Source organism: Myotis daubentonii, chromosome 1, assembly GCF_963259705.1.
Source record: "Myotis daubentonii chromosome 1, mMyoDau2.1, whole genome shotgun sequence".
Taxonomy (NCBI): domain Eukaryota; kingdom Metazoa; phylum Chordata; class Mammalia; order Chiroptera; family Vespertilionidae; genus Myotis; species Myotis daubentonii.
Genome location: NC_081840.1, coordinates 91,903,375 through 91,917,881, shown reverse-complemented (window position 1 = coordinate 91,917,881; position 14,507 = coordinate 91,903,375). Strand labels below are relative to the sequence as shown.

The window sequence follows — 14,507 nt, the reverse complement described above, 5'->3', positions numbered from 1 at the left end:
CAGCAGATGAGTGGATTAGAAAACCATGGTACATCAACACAATGGAATACTACACTGCTATAAAAAAAGAAGGAATTCTTACCATTTGCAGCAGCATGGATGGAACTGGAGAGCGTTATGCTAAATGAAATAAGCCAGTCAATGAAAGAAAAACACCACATAATCTCACTCATTTATGGATAATAAAGAACATTATAACCTGATGAACAAAAAGATACAGCGGCAAAGAAGCATGGAACAGACTATCAAATTACAGCGGGAAGGCCGGGGAGGGTTGGGCGGGGGGAGGTAAGAGGTCAACCAAAGGACTTGTATGCATGCATATAAGCATAACCAATGGACACAAGACACTGGGGCGGTGGGGTGGGGGCATGTGCCGGGGGTTAGGGAAGGCCGGGGGAAGGTCAATGGGGGGGGGGGGAAGGAAGGAGACATATGTACTACTACCTGTAATGCTTTAAACAATAAAATAAAATTAAAATAAAAGAATACTTGAATAGAAAAAAAAAATTAATGCCATGCCCTAGCTAGTATGACTCAGTGGATAGAGCAGGGGTGGGCAAACTTTTTGACTCGAGGGCCACAATGGGTTCTTAAACTGGACCGGAGGGCCGGAACAAAAGCATGGATGGAGTGTTTGTGTGAACTAATATAAATTCAAAGTAAACATCATTACATAAAAGAGTACGGTCTTTTATTTTTTTTTAGTTTTATTCATTTCAAACGGGCCGGCCCGCGGGCCAGTAGTTTGCCCACGGCTGGGATAGAGTGTCAGCCTGAGGACTAAAGAGTACCAGGTTCGATTCTGGTCAAGGGCACATGCCCAGGTTGCGGGCTCAATCTTCAGTAGGGGCCCTGCAAGAGACAGCCAATCAGTGATTCTCTATCATCATTGGTGTTTGTATCTCTCTCTCCTTCTCCCTTCTTTTCTGAAGTCAATAAAAATATTAAAAAAATAATGCCAGGCCCGGCCAGTGTGACTCAGTGGTTGAGCATCAACCCAATAAACCAGGAGGTCACAATTCAATTCCCAGTCTGGGCACCTGCCTCGGTTTTGGGCTCAATCCCCAGTAGGGTGTGTGCAGGATGCAGCCAATCAATGATTCTCATCACTGATGTTTCTGTATCTCTCTCCCTCTTCCCTTCTCTGTCTGAAATCAATAAAAACATATTTAAAAAAAGTAATGTCAGTTCATGAAAAATTATCATATGCCTCTTGGAATTCTTGGACACTGTTTCTTTTTCTTTTTTAATTTCTTTATTGATTAAGTTATTACATATGTGTCTTTACCCCCACATTACCCCCCATCCCCTCCACTCATGCCCTCACCACCCTGGTGTCTGTGTCCATTGGTTAGGCCTATATGCTTGCATATAAGTCCTTTGGTTGATCTCTCCCCCACTTACCCCCACCCTCCCCTACCTTCCCTCTGAGGTTTGACGGTCTGATGGACACTGTTTCTTTATCGACTGAGCATCTGGTGTCCTATCTCACACGGATGGCAGAAGAAGGTTCCATAAAAATTCTCCTTTCTATGGGGTGAGGCTACTGCAATAGCTAAGGTCCAGGCACAAATCACACAATTTTCATAAATTTTAATAAAGGGTTTAAGATGTGCTTCTATTATTCTACCAAGAAAAGATCCTAATTTAATTAGCTAACTGAAATGTGTGGCCCTCAAACTTGGCCCCACATGGGAATTTCTAGGGAGCTTTAAAACACACTGGTAGCTTAGTCCTACCTCAAGATACTCTGATGTAATTGGTTTGAGATGGGACAAGGATCAGTAGTTTTAGAGGGTCTTCAGGTGATTTTAATGCCCATCTACAGATTTTAATGCCCATGTCACATTTCAGTACTTTCAGTTATCCCCAAAATACCATTCACAGTCTTCATTACTTTGAAATTACAGTTGTTCATAGCCTTACTGTTCATAGCCTTACTGTTAACTTTCTGTTCAAGTATTCTTTTATTTTAATTGTTTAAAGCATTACAGATAGTAGTACATATGTCTCCTTGCCCCCCTCCTCCCTATTGACCTTCCCCCGGCCTCCCCTGAGAATCCACTGTTAAAAAATATAGAGGGAAGACTGTCATATTCCCTCTATAGCAGCGGTTCTCAACCTTCCTAATACCGCTACCCTTTAATACAGTTCCTCATGTTGTGGTGACCCCCAACCATAAAATTATTTTTGTTGCTACTTCATAACTAATATTGCTACTGTTATGAATAGTAATATAAATATCTGATATGCAGGATGTATTTTCATTGCTACAAATTGAACATAATTAAAGCATAGTGATTAATCACAAAAACAATATGTAATTATATATGTGTTTTCCAATGGTCTTAGGCGACCCCTGTGAAAGGGTCATTTTGACACCCAAAGGGGTCGCGACCCACAGGTTGAGAACCATTGCTCTATAGTTTTAAAAAAAGGGTGTCTTCATCTACTATCTGGGTTCTGGCTACTTATACGGTCACATATAGATGCTGCTTCTAACTGTAAGCAAATGATTTCCCACAGACAGTCACCAACCAAACACGCTGTATTAGTTTCCTAGGCCTGCTATAACAAAGTACCACCAACTGGGGGGCTTAAAACAACTGAAATTTATTGCCTCACAGGTCTGGAAGCTAAAAATCCAGATGTCTGCTAGGCTATAAGAGAGAAGCATTCCACACCTCTTCTAGCTTTTGGTGTTTTCTGCCAATCATGGGTGTTCCTTGGCTTGTAGATGCATCACTCCAGGTACAAGGTTATCATCTCCCCGTGTCTTCATTAGAGTTCCCTCTATGCATGTGTCTCTGTGTCCAAATTTCCATGCTAATGGCTTCATTTGCTTACCTCTGTAAAGACCCTATTTTTAAATAAGGTCAAATTCTTAGGTACTAGAGGTTAGGACTTCAACATATCTTTTTTGAGGGACACATTCACCTAACAACACTAACCAACTACTGTATATTCCAGTAACACTGTTCCAAAGCAGACATAGCTCTCATGGAAATTCAGCATTTCCTACAATTATGAATATAGGTAACAAACTACACTAGTGGTACTGGTGGTTTTTAAGAATTTGTACCCAAAGACACTATTGGTATTTTCATGTCACATTTCAGTACTTTCAGTTATCCCCAAAATACCGTTCACAGTCTTCATTACTTTGAAATTACAGTTGTTCATAGCCTTACTGTTCATAGCCTTACTGTTAACTTAATTCATACATTAAATCTAGTTAGGGATTTAATGTATGAATAATGACTTATATATATACTAAATACCAGGAGATAATACTTTCATAATTTTATTTCAGTAAAACTGATTTTGATTTATTGCATTTTATGCACTTAACATTATTCTGAAAGGAAGGTCAACATTTTAAAAATCTATCAATAACCTACAGCCCCAGTTAGTGAGTTCTTGCATTTCAGACTTGAGGTTTTTTTCTTTTTCTCAATCTCAGTATCAAAGCATATACAGAAATTTGTACATCATTTTTCAAATCTTTTTAAAAATCATGATCCACTGTGAGGTTATATATTTTATACATAGCCCCATACACAATCTTAGCGCTCTCTTTTTCTCTCTCTCTCTCATGCAACACAAAACTGAAACAAAAGTATCACAAAAAAGTATTTACCCTTCCTACAAGAGATGCACTCTGCCATTTATATTTTCTTTCTTTCCATTAAAAATGCCAGTGTTATCTACTAAATTAACTTCACAACTACTCTTGTAGCATCCTATCTAAAAAGAGGGAATATGCTAATTGGCCCTCACATCATCACAAAGACGGAGGCGCCCATAGACAATAAGGAGAGAATATGTTAATTGACTGCCCCACACTCAAAGATGGTGGCGCCCACAGCTAATGAGGAGGGAATATGCTAATTTACTGCCCTGACCTCATAGATGGCGGCGCCCAAAGCCAATAAGGGAATATGCTAATTGACTGCCATGCTCTCAAAGATGGCGACGCCCAGTCCCCTCAGCCCCCCAGCTGCCCAAGGCCTCCCAAGGCTGAGGTAACCAGGGCCGGCCGAGGCTTGTGCTGCCAGCAATGGCAGTAGCGCAAGTGTGATGGGGCGTCGCCTTCCCCTGATCGCCAGGTTGCCTCCTGCCCCTGAAGGCTCCTGGACTGTGAGAGGGAGCAGGCCTGGCTGAGGGACCACCCCCTCTAGTGCATGAATTTTCATGCACCGGGCCTCTAGTAAATTAAATAAAGCTTAAAAACCCTTTAGTGGCATTCCTTTGGAAACTTCTCATATCCTATATAATAAAAGCCTAATATGCAAATTGTCCCCTCAGGTGGTTGTTCGACCTAGAGTTCGACTGGGAGATCAGGAGTTCAACCACTAGCTATGACATGTGCTGACCACGAGGGGGCGGCACAAAACATGGTGGGCATTGGCAATGCGACACTGGCAGTGGAGGCACTGCCAGTCCCGATGGGCCCCGACGAGAACGGGACTGTGGCAGGATGGTGGAGCAGGTAAGTGGGCGGTGCCAGGCCAGGGCAGGGTGCCAGGCAGGGCTGTGGGGCTGGGGGGGTGCAAGCTGGTATTGCGAGCCTGGGGGCACGAGCTGGGGCTGTGAGCCCGGGGGCACAAGCTGGGGCCCGATCCCTGCAGGCCACCCTGAGGGACCCCACCCATGCATGAATTAGTGTATCGGGCCTCTAGTTAGATTGTAATAGGTGAAAGGCTATTATTACTGATATTCATGTACTACTTTGAAAATACATGTCGTCATTTTAGAGGTGGCATTTAGGTGAGTCAATAGTTTGACAGCTGACCAGGCTCCATTTAGACAACTGGTTATGAGTTATATAAGTTTTATAAATCTGATGGGAGTCTAAACTTAAACCTTACCAAATTCAGGAAGGAAAAGAGGTAAAATAATGAACATGGTTTGACAGAATCATTTTAAAATTACAAAAAATGCTTTAAGTGCATTTTGTTTAATTTCATTGAGGTATTTGCTCATTCACCACTGTAAAATTGGGTACAAGCATTTCCCAAACCAACATTCACTTATGACCAGGCTAAAAAGAATTTTACCTGTAATAAACTCGAAGTGTCTGGATTTCTTCCTCCAGTTTTTTGTACTGTTGAACTGCAGTTTCTCTGGCTTGTTGCATGGCTAACAACTTTGCCTGCAAGCAATGAAATATTTTAAGAAATTTAAAATTAGTTCGATATGTTAAAATACAGTACCATAGTGTGAATAGGAGTTTTAAATTTATGATAGTTCTAAACTTATCAGTATTTTTAGGAGTGTTTAATAATTTTATACAAAATAATCTAATTTTATCAATAACAGAAATACTGCAGACTTGAACCTATTAAAAATATACCAACTTTTCTCATTCCTAAACTTCAACCTTATTCATCTGTGTCATCAGATATATGCCCTTCTGCAATGTTTAACTTTAACACAGAATTCAGAATGTGGAACAGGGGTTCAGAGCACTATCAAGAGTTGAGATAAGCACACTGGGTATTTCAGATACAAATTTAATGTGGCTCCACAGCCTGATCAGACTAGATTTTCTTTTAACTTTATTAATAGGAAAACTCAGAAAATTCTAAATATGTTGTTAAGCCATCTTTGATATTTAACATTAAAAAACGCACACACAAGACTGATTCCTACAGATATGATTTAACCTTTTCCATTCTTTTTCTGCAGGAAAAAAATCTCTAAAGGGAGACTGGGAGCAATCCTGAATATTAGAGATATTTTATTCAAGAAATGCTATTGTTCCTCTCTGCCTATAAAATTCAAACTAAAGGTTCTGCAATCAGTATTTCTATAGGGCTCAAACTAGTAATTTTAAAAGAATTGCCACCTTCCAATCATCATTCCTATTGGATTTCAGGCATAGCCAAAATGTTCTCAATGTAACTTTTAAAATATGGCACTGAAAAATCAGGTTTCAGTTTTGTTTACGTGGAGTTTAATTTGCATGAAAACAATGTCTTTCACTTTAAATGATGTTTGATAGTACAGAGCAAATTATTATCACACATCCCCCAAACTACACCAATGCAATAGAGGCAAAAATTCACTAATTTTGCTGAACTCATATGATTTACTGGAATTATTTTCTTACATAATGATGAAGTCATAAGACAAACTGTGAAATCCTGATCAGAGTGTAATATAAGTGATCACTAAACAATGCCACTTTTCTATTTTAATAATGGAGAATTATAAAAACATACAGCAGTATGGATCTTTGTGATAAATTTAGGCACTAAATTAATTTTTCTCTATCTGGGCTATCAAATTCTAACAGTTACCTCATACAATAGAATACTACTCAGCCAAAAGAAAATATGAAATACTGCCATTTGCGACAACATAGATGGACCATGACAATGTTATACGAAGTGAAATAAGTCATGAAGAAAAAGCTAAGAACCATATGATTTCACTCATATGTGGGCTATAAAACTGAAACTCGTGGACACAAACAGCAATGTGGTGGCTACCACAGGGAAGCGGTTGGGGAGGTGGTGGTGGGTGGAGGGACCTAATATGGTGAAGGAAGATGACTTGACTTTGGGTGGTGGGCACACAGTGAAATACACAGATCTTATAACATACAAATCCATACCTGAAACCAATATGATCCTATTGACCAATGTCACACCAATAAATTTAATTAAAAATTAAATTTAAGATTTTTGAGCACTTGTTTTATGTTACATTCTAGAATCATAGATGAACCATTCTCATAAATTATTAAAAAGCATTTAAAATAAAATAAGGTGCCTGGTTCTTGATGCCAATAATTAACAACTTTGCCATCTTTCAGTATAATATAAAATGTGATTGAAATAGTAGCTTGGGAGACACAGATAACCACTGTGTCAGTGGCAAGTAAAAAAGATTCATACAAAAAAGCACATATCATATTAAATTTATGTGTATTTAAGGAATATCAATATTAGACAGGTAACAGACAATTTGCTAAATAAGTGTTACTTTAATTGATTATACTGACTTTTTTTTTTTTAACCTGGTACTTCTAGGGAAAAAAAACACAACCCAAAAATATAAACCCATGTTCTAGCAGGAAAATTCCATAATGAAGATTCTGCTTAATAAAGTTCTGCCATAAAAATAGAATCACGAAAACTTTATTTAAATTCCTAAGTTTTGGCTAATATTGAAAATTTCACTTTCCACGTATAGTTGGTTATAAAGATTTGGTGTTGTGTTACAGCAATCAACTTAATTTATCAATTCCAAACATCTAATCTTCTGCCGAGGCACTGGGGACTGCCTTCAAAGCTATGATAAACTTTGTGGCCTTACAACCTCCTTCCTCTACCAGTATGTCTTTATCTGGCCACCACACCTTTTTTGGAGGGAAATGCCCTATGCCACAGTGATCTTGTTCAGTCCTGGGGGATGAACTCAGGTAGATGTGATCCAGATTGCTCTAAACCATTAGGCCTAAGGAGAAAATGATCCTGATGACATCACAAAATAATCCTGTGTCCCCGGATCCCTGAGGACCAAACAAATTCTCATCCATTTCTTGGATTTCCTGAGTACAGTAACCTTTTGTTTCTTTGCGTTTATGCTAGTTTGAGTTGGATTTATGTTATACGTAATGTAAGAAAATAAAACTACAAAAAATATAACTAATTTAAATGTGCTGTTTCTATTGCATTTTCTAATTTTATTAATATTACATAATTCCAACATGTTACACATCAAAAATAAATTTCATATCACCAACATTAAGAAAATTAACAAATCAGATATTTTTCCTGGTTTTGTGCCATTATATTTCCCATAATCTTTGGCAATTATTTTTATAAAAACTGCATGCATTCATTTAGGTTTATACTCACATAAAAATACATGTAAAAAAACAAAATTCAAAAAGTATAAAAAAGATACAATGTTAAGTAAATCTTTCTGCCACCTCCAACTCTCAGAACTATAAATCCCCCCTGATATTATTAGTTACCTGTTTGTTGTATATCCTTCCAGAGATGGTGTACATATATATGTACATTTGCTACTAAATATACCTATTTATAATATTGATGACATTCTTTACAATCATAAACCTTATTTTAAATTGAAAAATATTTTTCTGTTTTGCCTTCAAAAAAAATTCCTCCACCTCAGCACATGCATCACACTGACTAGTCACATTCCCTGCCTTCCATCCCACCACCAAACTGAAACACTTGCATGATTTGGGATCATCATTTTCAAATACACAGTTATGTACTGACAGATAATATATCTCACTGTTTACAGGTCTTTAAACATTATATAAAGATACTCTAAATATTTCACAGACAATTGCTTTTTTGGTCCATATTATACTTCTATTATTCTTATTGATACAATAATCCATTCTGATAATACTTATCTTTATACAATGTTCACCTGGGCACCATTACAGTCAATGCCTTCATGTTACACCCAACCCTGTCAACCACTTATGTGATATTTATCCCTATAGTTTTGCCTTTTCTAGAATGTCAGATAAATGGATTCACATGGTAGGTAGCCTTTTAAATTTGACTTCTTTCACTTAATGCTTTTAAGACTTGTTCATATTATTACATGAATTGGTTCATTCTTTTAGATCACTGAGTAGTACTCCATTGTATGAATATAACATAATTTGTATATCCATTTATCAGTTGATGGACATTTGGGTTGCTTTCAGCTTTTGGAATTATTTAAAAAGCTGCTATAAACATCTGCATATAGGTAATTTTGTGGAAATATACCTTCGTTTCTCCTAAATAAATACCAAGGAGTGGAATTACTGACTTCTATGGTATATGTACATATATAATACATATACTGTCTATATAATATATATGTACTTTATAGAGTTATCCTATCTAATAAAAGACAAAAAGGGTAATTAACTATACCTCCGCTACGCTTCCCATTGGCTAATCAGCAAGATATGCAAATTAACTGCCAACAAAGATGGCGGCCGGCAGCCATGCAGCTGAAGCAAGCAGAAGGTTTGCTTGCTCCAGTGATGGAGGAAGCCAAGGTTCCCCGCCTGCTGCGGCCCGGCTCTGAGCTCCGAAAGCAACAATGTTTCAATTATAGAAGCTAAACAAATCCCAGATACCTGCTTTCAGCTAGCCGCGGCCTCAGAGCTGGGAGCGCCAGTGAAGGCAACAGAGTTTCAATTATAGAAGGTAAATAAATCCCCGAATAAAAAAGAAAAAAGAAAAAAAGGAGAGGTTGGGAGCTTCAGTCACAGGCCAGCCTGGAAATGGCCCTCAGCCCCTCACCCAGACTGGCCAGGCATCCCAGTGGGGTCTCCCACCCTGAAGGGGGTGTGGCCAGCCTGAAAACAGCCATCAGCCCCTCACCCAGGCTGGCCAGGCACCCAAGCGGGACCCCCACCCTGATCTGGGACACCCTTCAGGGCAAACTAGCTGGCCCCCACCTGTGCACCAGGCCTCTATCCTATATAGTAAAAGGGTAATATGCAAACTGACCCTAACAGCAGAAAGACTGGGAATGACTGGTCACTATGACACACACTAACCAGGGGGCAGACGCTTAATGCAGGAGCTGCCCTCTGGTTGTCAGTGTGCTCCCACAGGGAGAGCTCTGCTCAACTACAAGCCAGGCTGATGGCTGCCAGTATAGCGGTGGTGGTGGGAGCCTCTCCTGCCTCCTCAGCAGCGCTAAGGATGTCCAACTGCAGCTTAGGTCTGCTCCCCGCTGGCAAGTGGACATCCCCCGAGGGCTGCCAGAGAGATGTCTGATTGCCAGCTTAGGCCCAATCCCCCGAGGGGTCCCAGACTGCAAGAGGGCACAGGCTGGGCTGAGGGACGCCCCGACAAGTGCACATATTTTTGTGCACTGGGCTTCTAGTATAGATTATAAACTGCCAAACTTGTTGTCTAAATTTATATAACTTTCAAGAATCTGTGCTTAACTACTAGCAATGCCACTTGTTGAATGCCTTCTAGGGAGGTCGGGCATTGTATCAAGTGTTTGAAATACATTATATAGTCTATCCTCACAGCTACGCTATGAGACAATTCCTATCATTCCTATTTTACAGGTGATAAAATGAGACTCATGGACATTTAAATCACGTATAAATATAGCTAGTGACTAATACAACTGAAATACAAATTCAGGCCTGTTTGGTCAAAATACATTGTATTTGCCCTACACACACACACACACACACACACACACACACACACACACACTATGTATACACATATATGTATGTGGTTGTGTGTATATGTACATACAACCACATACCAGTACATATATATAAAGATCTGTATATATATTTTAAATCAATCTACATTCTCAAGAACATGACAGACAAGAAAAATTTTATTCAGTAATTTAAAACACAAAACAAATCTGATGGTTGACAAGAACCTGGTTAATTTATAACCGTCACAGCCACACTGGCAGGGAAAAGGACAAGCAGAGATGTACCAGATACTTTCGACTATGCCACCTATTTATTTATTTATTTGTATTGAGATATAACTAAAAACAATAATCTATTAGTTTCAGGTGTACAATATAGGGATTTGACATATACATTATGACATTATCACAGTAAGTCTAGTGACCATTTGTCTCCATACAAAGTTGGTAAAATATTATACTCCCTGCTGTACATTCCATTCCATGACTTGTTTATCTTATAACTAGAAGTTTGTATCTTTTGGTTCCTTTCACCCATTTTGTCAACCCTGGGTCCCCTGGCAACCATCTGTTCTCGGTGTCTATTAAGATTGGTTTTTGTTTTTTGTGAGGTTTTTTTTTTCTCATAGATTCCACATGTAAGTTAAATCATATGGTATTTGTCTTTCTCTTTCTGACTTAATTCACCAAGCATAATACTCTCAAAGTGCATCCATTTTGTTGCAAACGACAAGATTTCACTCCTTTATGGCTGAGTAATATTTCACTGTGTATGTTCAACACATCTTTTTCCTCATTCATCTATTGATGGACACTTGGCTATTGTAAGTAATGCTGCAATGATATATATATATATATATATATATATATATATATATATATATATATATATATATATATATTATATATGTTTCAAATTAGTGTTTTCATTATATATATCTAGAAGTGAAATCGCTGGACCATATGGTAGTTACTGTTTGTGTATCTATTATCAACACTACATTTCTACTCCCTCATTTTAGATGTCAAACTTTACATCTTTTTATTTTGTGTATCCCTTAACAAATCGTAGCTATAGTTGATTTGACTACTTTTGTCTTTTTACATTCATACTAGATTTACATATGGTTGATCTACTACCTTTTCTATATATTTGCCTTTACATGATAGAATTTCCTTCCTTCATATATTTTATAGCTCTCTCTCTCTTTTTTTTAGCTTAATAAAGCCACTTCAACATTTTTTTGTAAAGCCAGTTTAGTGGTGATGAACTCCTTTAGCTTTTGCTTGTCTTGGACACTTTCTCCTTCAATTCTGAATTACAGGTGATAAAATGAGACTCATGGGGCCTTAACTTACGAGTTTAATTTGTTCCGTGACCGAGCTTGTAACTCAAATTACTCGGATGTCAAATCAAAAGTGAACGAGTGAGACACGTGATGCTGGGCTGATGTTGTGGCGTTCACTGTGACGTTCCCTGGGCCAACTAGCGGTGGGGTATCTGAAGCTGGCTCGTAACCCAAATTTTAGCTCGCAACTCAAAGCAAAAAATTGGCTGAGAGACGGCTTGTATCTTGAAAAACTCGTTAGTCGGGACATTCGTAAGTCAAGGCCCCACTGTATACCCTTACTGGGTATTCTTAGTTGGAGGTTTTTCCTTTCTGTATTTTGAATATATCATGCCAATTCCTTCTGGCTTGCATAGTTTCTACGGAAAAATGAGCTAACAGTCTTATGAAGTTGCCCTTATAGGTAACTAGTTATTATTTTCTTCCTGCTTTTAAAGATTCTTTTTTAAAAATATTTTTTTTTATTGATTTCAGAGAGGAAGGGAGAGGGAGAGAGATAGAAACGTTAATGATGAGAATCATTGATCGGCTGCCTCCTGCATGCCTCTTACTGGGAATTGAGCCTGCAACCCAGGCATATGCCCTGACCAGGAATCGAACCGTGACCTCCTGGTTCATAGGTCAATACTCAATAATTGAGCCATGCTGGCACAGCTAAAGATTCTTTATCTTTCACTTTAGACTTTAAATTATAATGTGTCTTGATGTAGATATCTTTGGGCTCATCTTGTTTGGGATTCCATGCTTCCTGGGTAAGAATATTTGTTTCCTTCCCTAGAATATAGGCAAGTTTTCAAATTATTTTTTCATGTAAGTTTTCTGCCCTTTTCTCTTTGTCTTCTTCCTCTGGGATCCCTATAATGTCAATGTCTATGTGCTTGATGTTGTCCCACAGGTTCCTTAAGCTATCCTCACCTAAAAAAAATGTGTTGTTCTATTTGGGTAATTTCCACTTCCATGTGTTCCAGGTCACTGATCCATTCTGTTTCCTCTAGTCTGCTATAGATTCCCACTTGTGTATTTTTCTGTTCAGTTATTGTATTTTGATCTCTGCAAGTACTGTTTGGTACTTTTTTATATTTTCTCTTTGTTGAAGTTTTCAGTGTGTTCATCCCTTCTTCCTCCTAATTTGGTGAGCATTTTTATGTTCTACTTTGAACTCTTTATCAGGTAAAATACTTGTCTCTGTTTCACTGAGGTTTCTTTCTGGGGTTTTACCTGTTCCTTCATTTGGAACATTTGTTTACTCATTTTTTGTGACTTTCTGTGTTTGTTTCTGTGTATTATGCTACACAGCTCTCGCATGTCTAGAAGGAGCAGCTCTATGCAGGACATGAATCTTACCATATAACCTTGCTCTAGCTCTTGGTTGTCTCTCAAGCTCTTGCTCTGATTGTTTCAGACCCATGGTGTCCAGAAATGCAGTCCCCTTTGGCCACCTGATCCTGGTGCTCAATGGGCTTCCCCTGTAGTGTCTTTTTGTACCACTGGCTCTGGCAGGGTCTAGCGAGCTATGTGGGAGGCTGGAGCCATATCTGTCAGGTTGTATGAGTGACACGGGGTAGGGGCAGTGCTGTTTTCCTGCCTGTTAGTAGGTTAAAATGGGGGCACAAAATGGTACCCATCTGCACTGATGCCACCAAGATAGAGGGAGCTGACAAGTATGGTATCCCAGGGGGAACCCCAACACATTCCTGGCGCTCTGGCAGATGCTTCAATTCTAGCTGGTGAACTGTTTTTTTGTGCTGTGTCCTAGGGCACGTGGGTCTATGCACAAGCCAGTTAAGAGCAGAATCCTTACAGGCACAAGAACAGACATATAGATCAAGGAATAAAATAGAGAACCCAGAAATCGGCCCAAACCAAAATGCTCAATTAATATTTGACAAAGGAGGCAAGAACATACAATGGAGTCAAGACAGTCTCTTCAATAAATGGTGTTGGGAAAATTGGACAGATACATGCAAAAAAATGAAACTAGACCACCAACTTACACCACACACAAAAATAAACTCAAAATGGATAAAGGACTTAAATGTAAGATGGGAAACCATAAAAATACTAGAGGAATACAAAGGCAACAAAATCTCAGACATATGCTGAAGCAATTTCTTCACTGATACAGCTCCTAGGACATTGGAAACTAAAGAGAAAGTAAACAAATGGGACTACATCAAAATAAAAAGCTTCTGCACAGCAAAAGAAACCATCAACAAAACAACAAAAAATCCCACTGCATGGGAGAACATATTTGCCAATGTTATCACCGATAAGGGTTTAATCTCCAACATTTATAGGAAACTCATATAACTTAACAAAAGGAAGATAAACAATCCAATCAAAAAATGGGCCAAGGACCTAAATAGATACTTTTTGAAGAGGACATTCAGAAAGCCAAGAGACATATGAAAACATGCTCAAAGTCACAAATCATCTGAGAGATGCAAATCAAAACAACAATGAGGTACCATCTCATACCTATCAGAATGGTTATCATCAACAAATCAACAAATGACAAGTGCTGGAGAGGACGTGGAGAAAAAGGAACACTCATGCACTGCTGTTGGGAATGCAGATTGGTGCAGCCACTATGGAAGACAGTATGGAGTTTCCTCAAAAAGTTAAAAATGGAACTCCCATTTGACCCTGTGATCCAACTCCTAGGAATATATCCCAAGAAACCAGAAACACCAATCAGAAAGGATATATGCATCCCTATGTTCATAGCAGCACAATTTACCATAGCTAAGATTTGGAAACAGCCTAAGTGCTCATCAGCAGATGAATGGATTAGAAAACTGTGGTACATCTACACAATGGAATACTATGCTGCTGTGAAAAAGAAGGAAATTTACCGTTTGAAACGGCATGGATGGAACTGGAGAGCATTATGCTAAGTGAAATAAGCCAGTCAATGAAAGAAAAATACCACATGCCGAAACCGGTTTGGCTCAGTGGATGGAG

At 38.7% G+C, this 14,507-nt stretch overlaps 1 protein-coding gene across 8 annotated transcripts in view; it reads right to left on the bottom strand.

Moving 5' to 3' along the window:
- MIPOL1 (mirror-image polydactyly 1) overlaps positions 1 to 14,507 on the bottom strand; it is a 342,087-nt gene that overhangs the window by 121,201 nt on the left and 206,379 nt on the right. For all 8 annotated transcript variants that reach the window (XM_059710876.1, XM_059710910.1, XM_059710871.1 and 5 more), the window contains one exon: positions 5,064 to 5,158. In XM_059710876.1, coding sequence (XP_059566859.1) covers positions 5,064 to 5,158 — 95 coding nt within the window. The remainder of the gene's footprint in view (positions 1 to 5,063; positions 5,159 to 14,507) is intronic.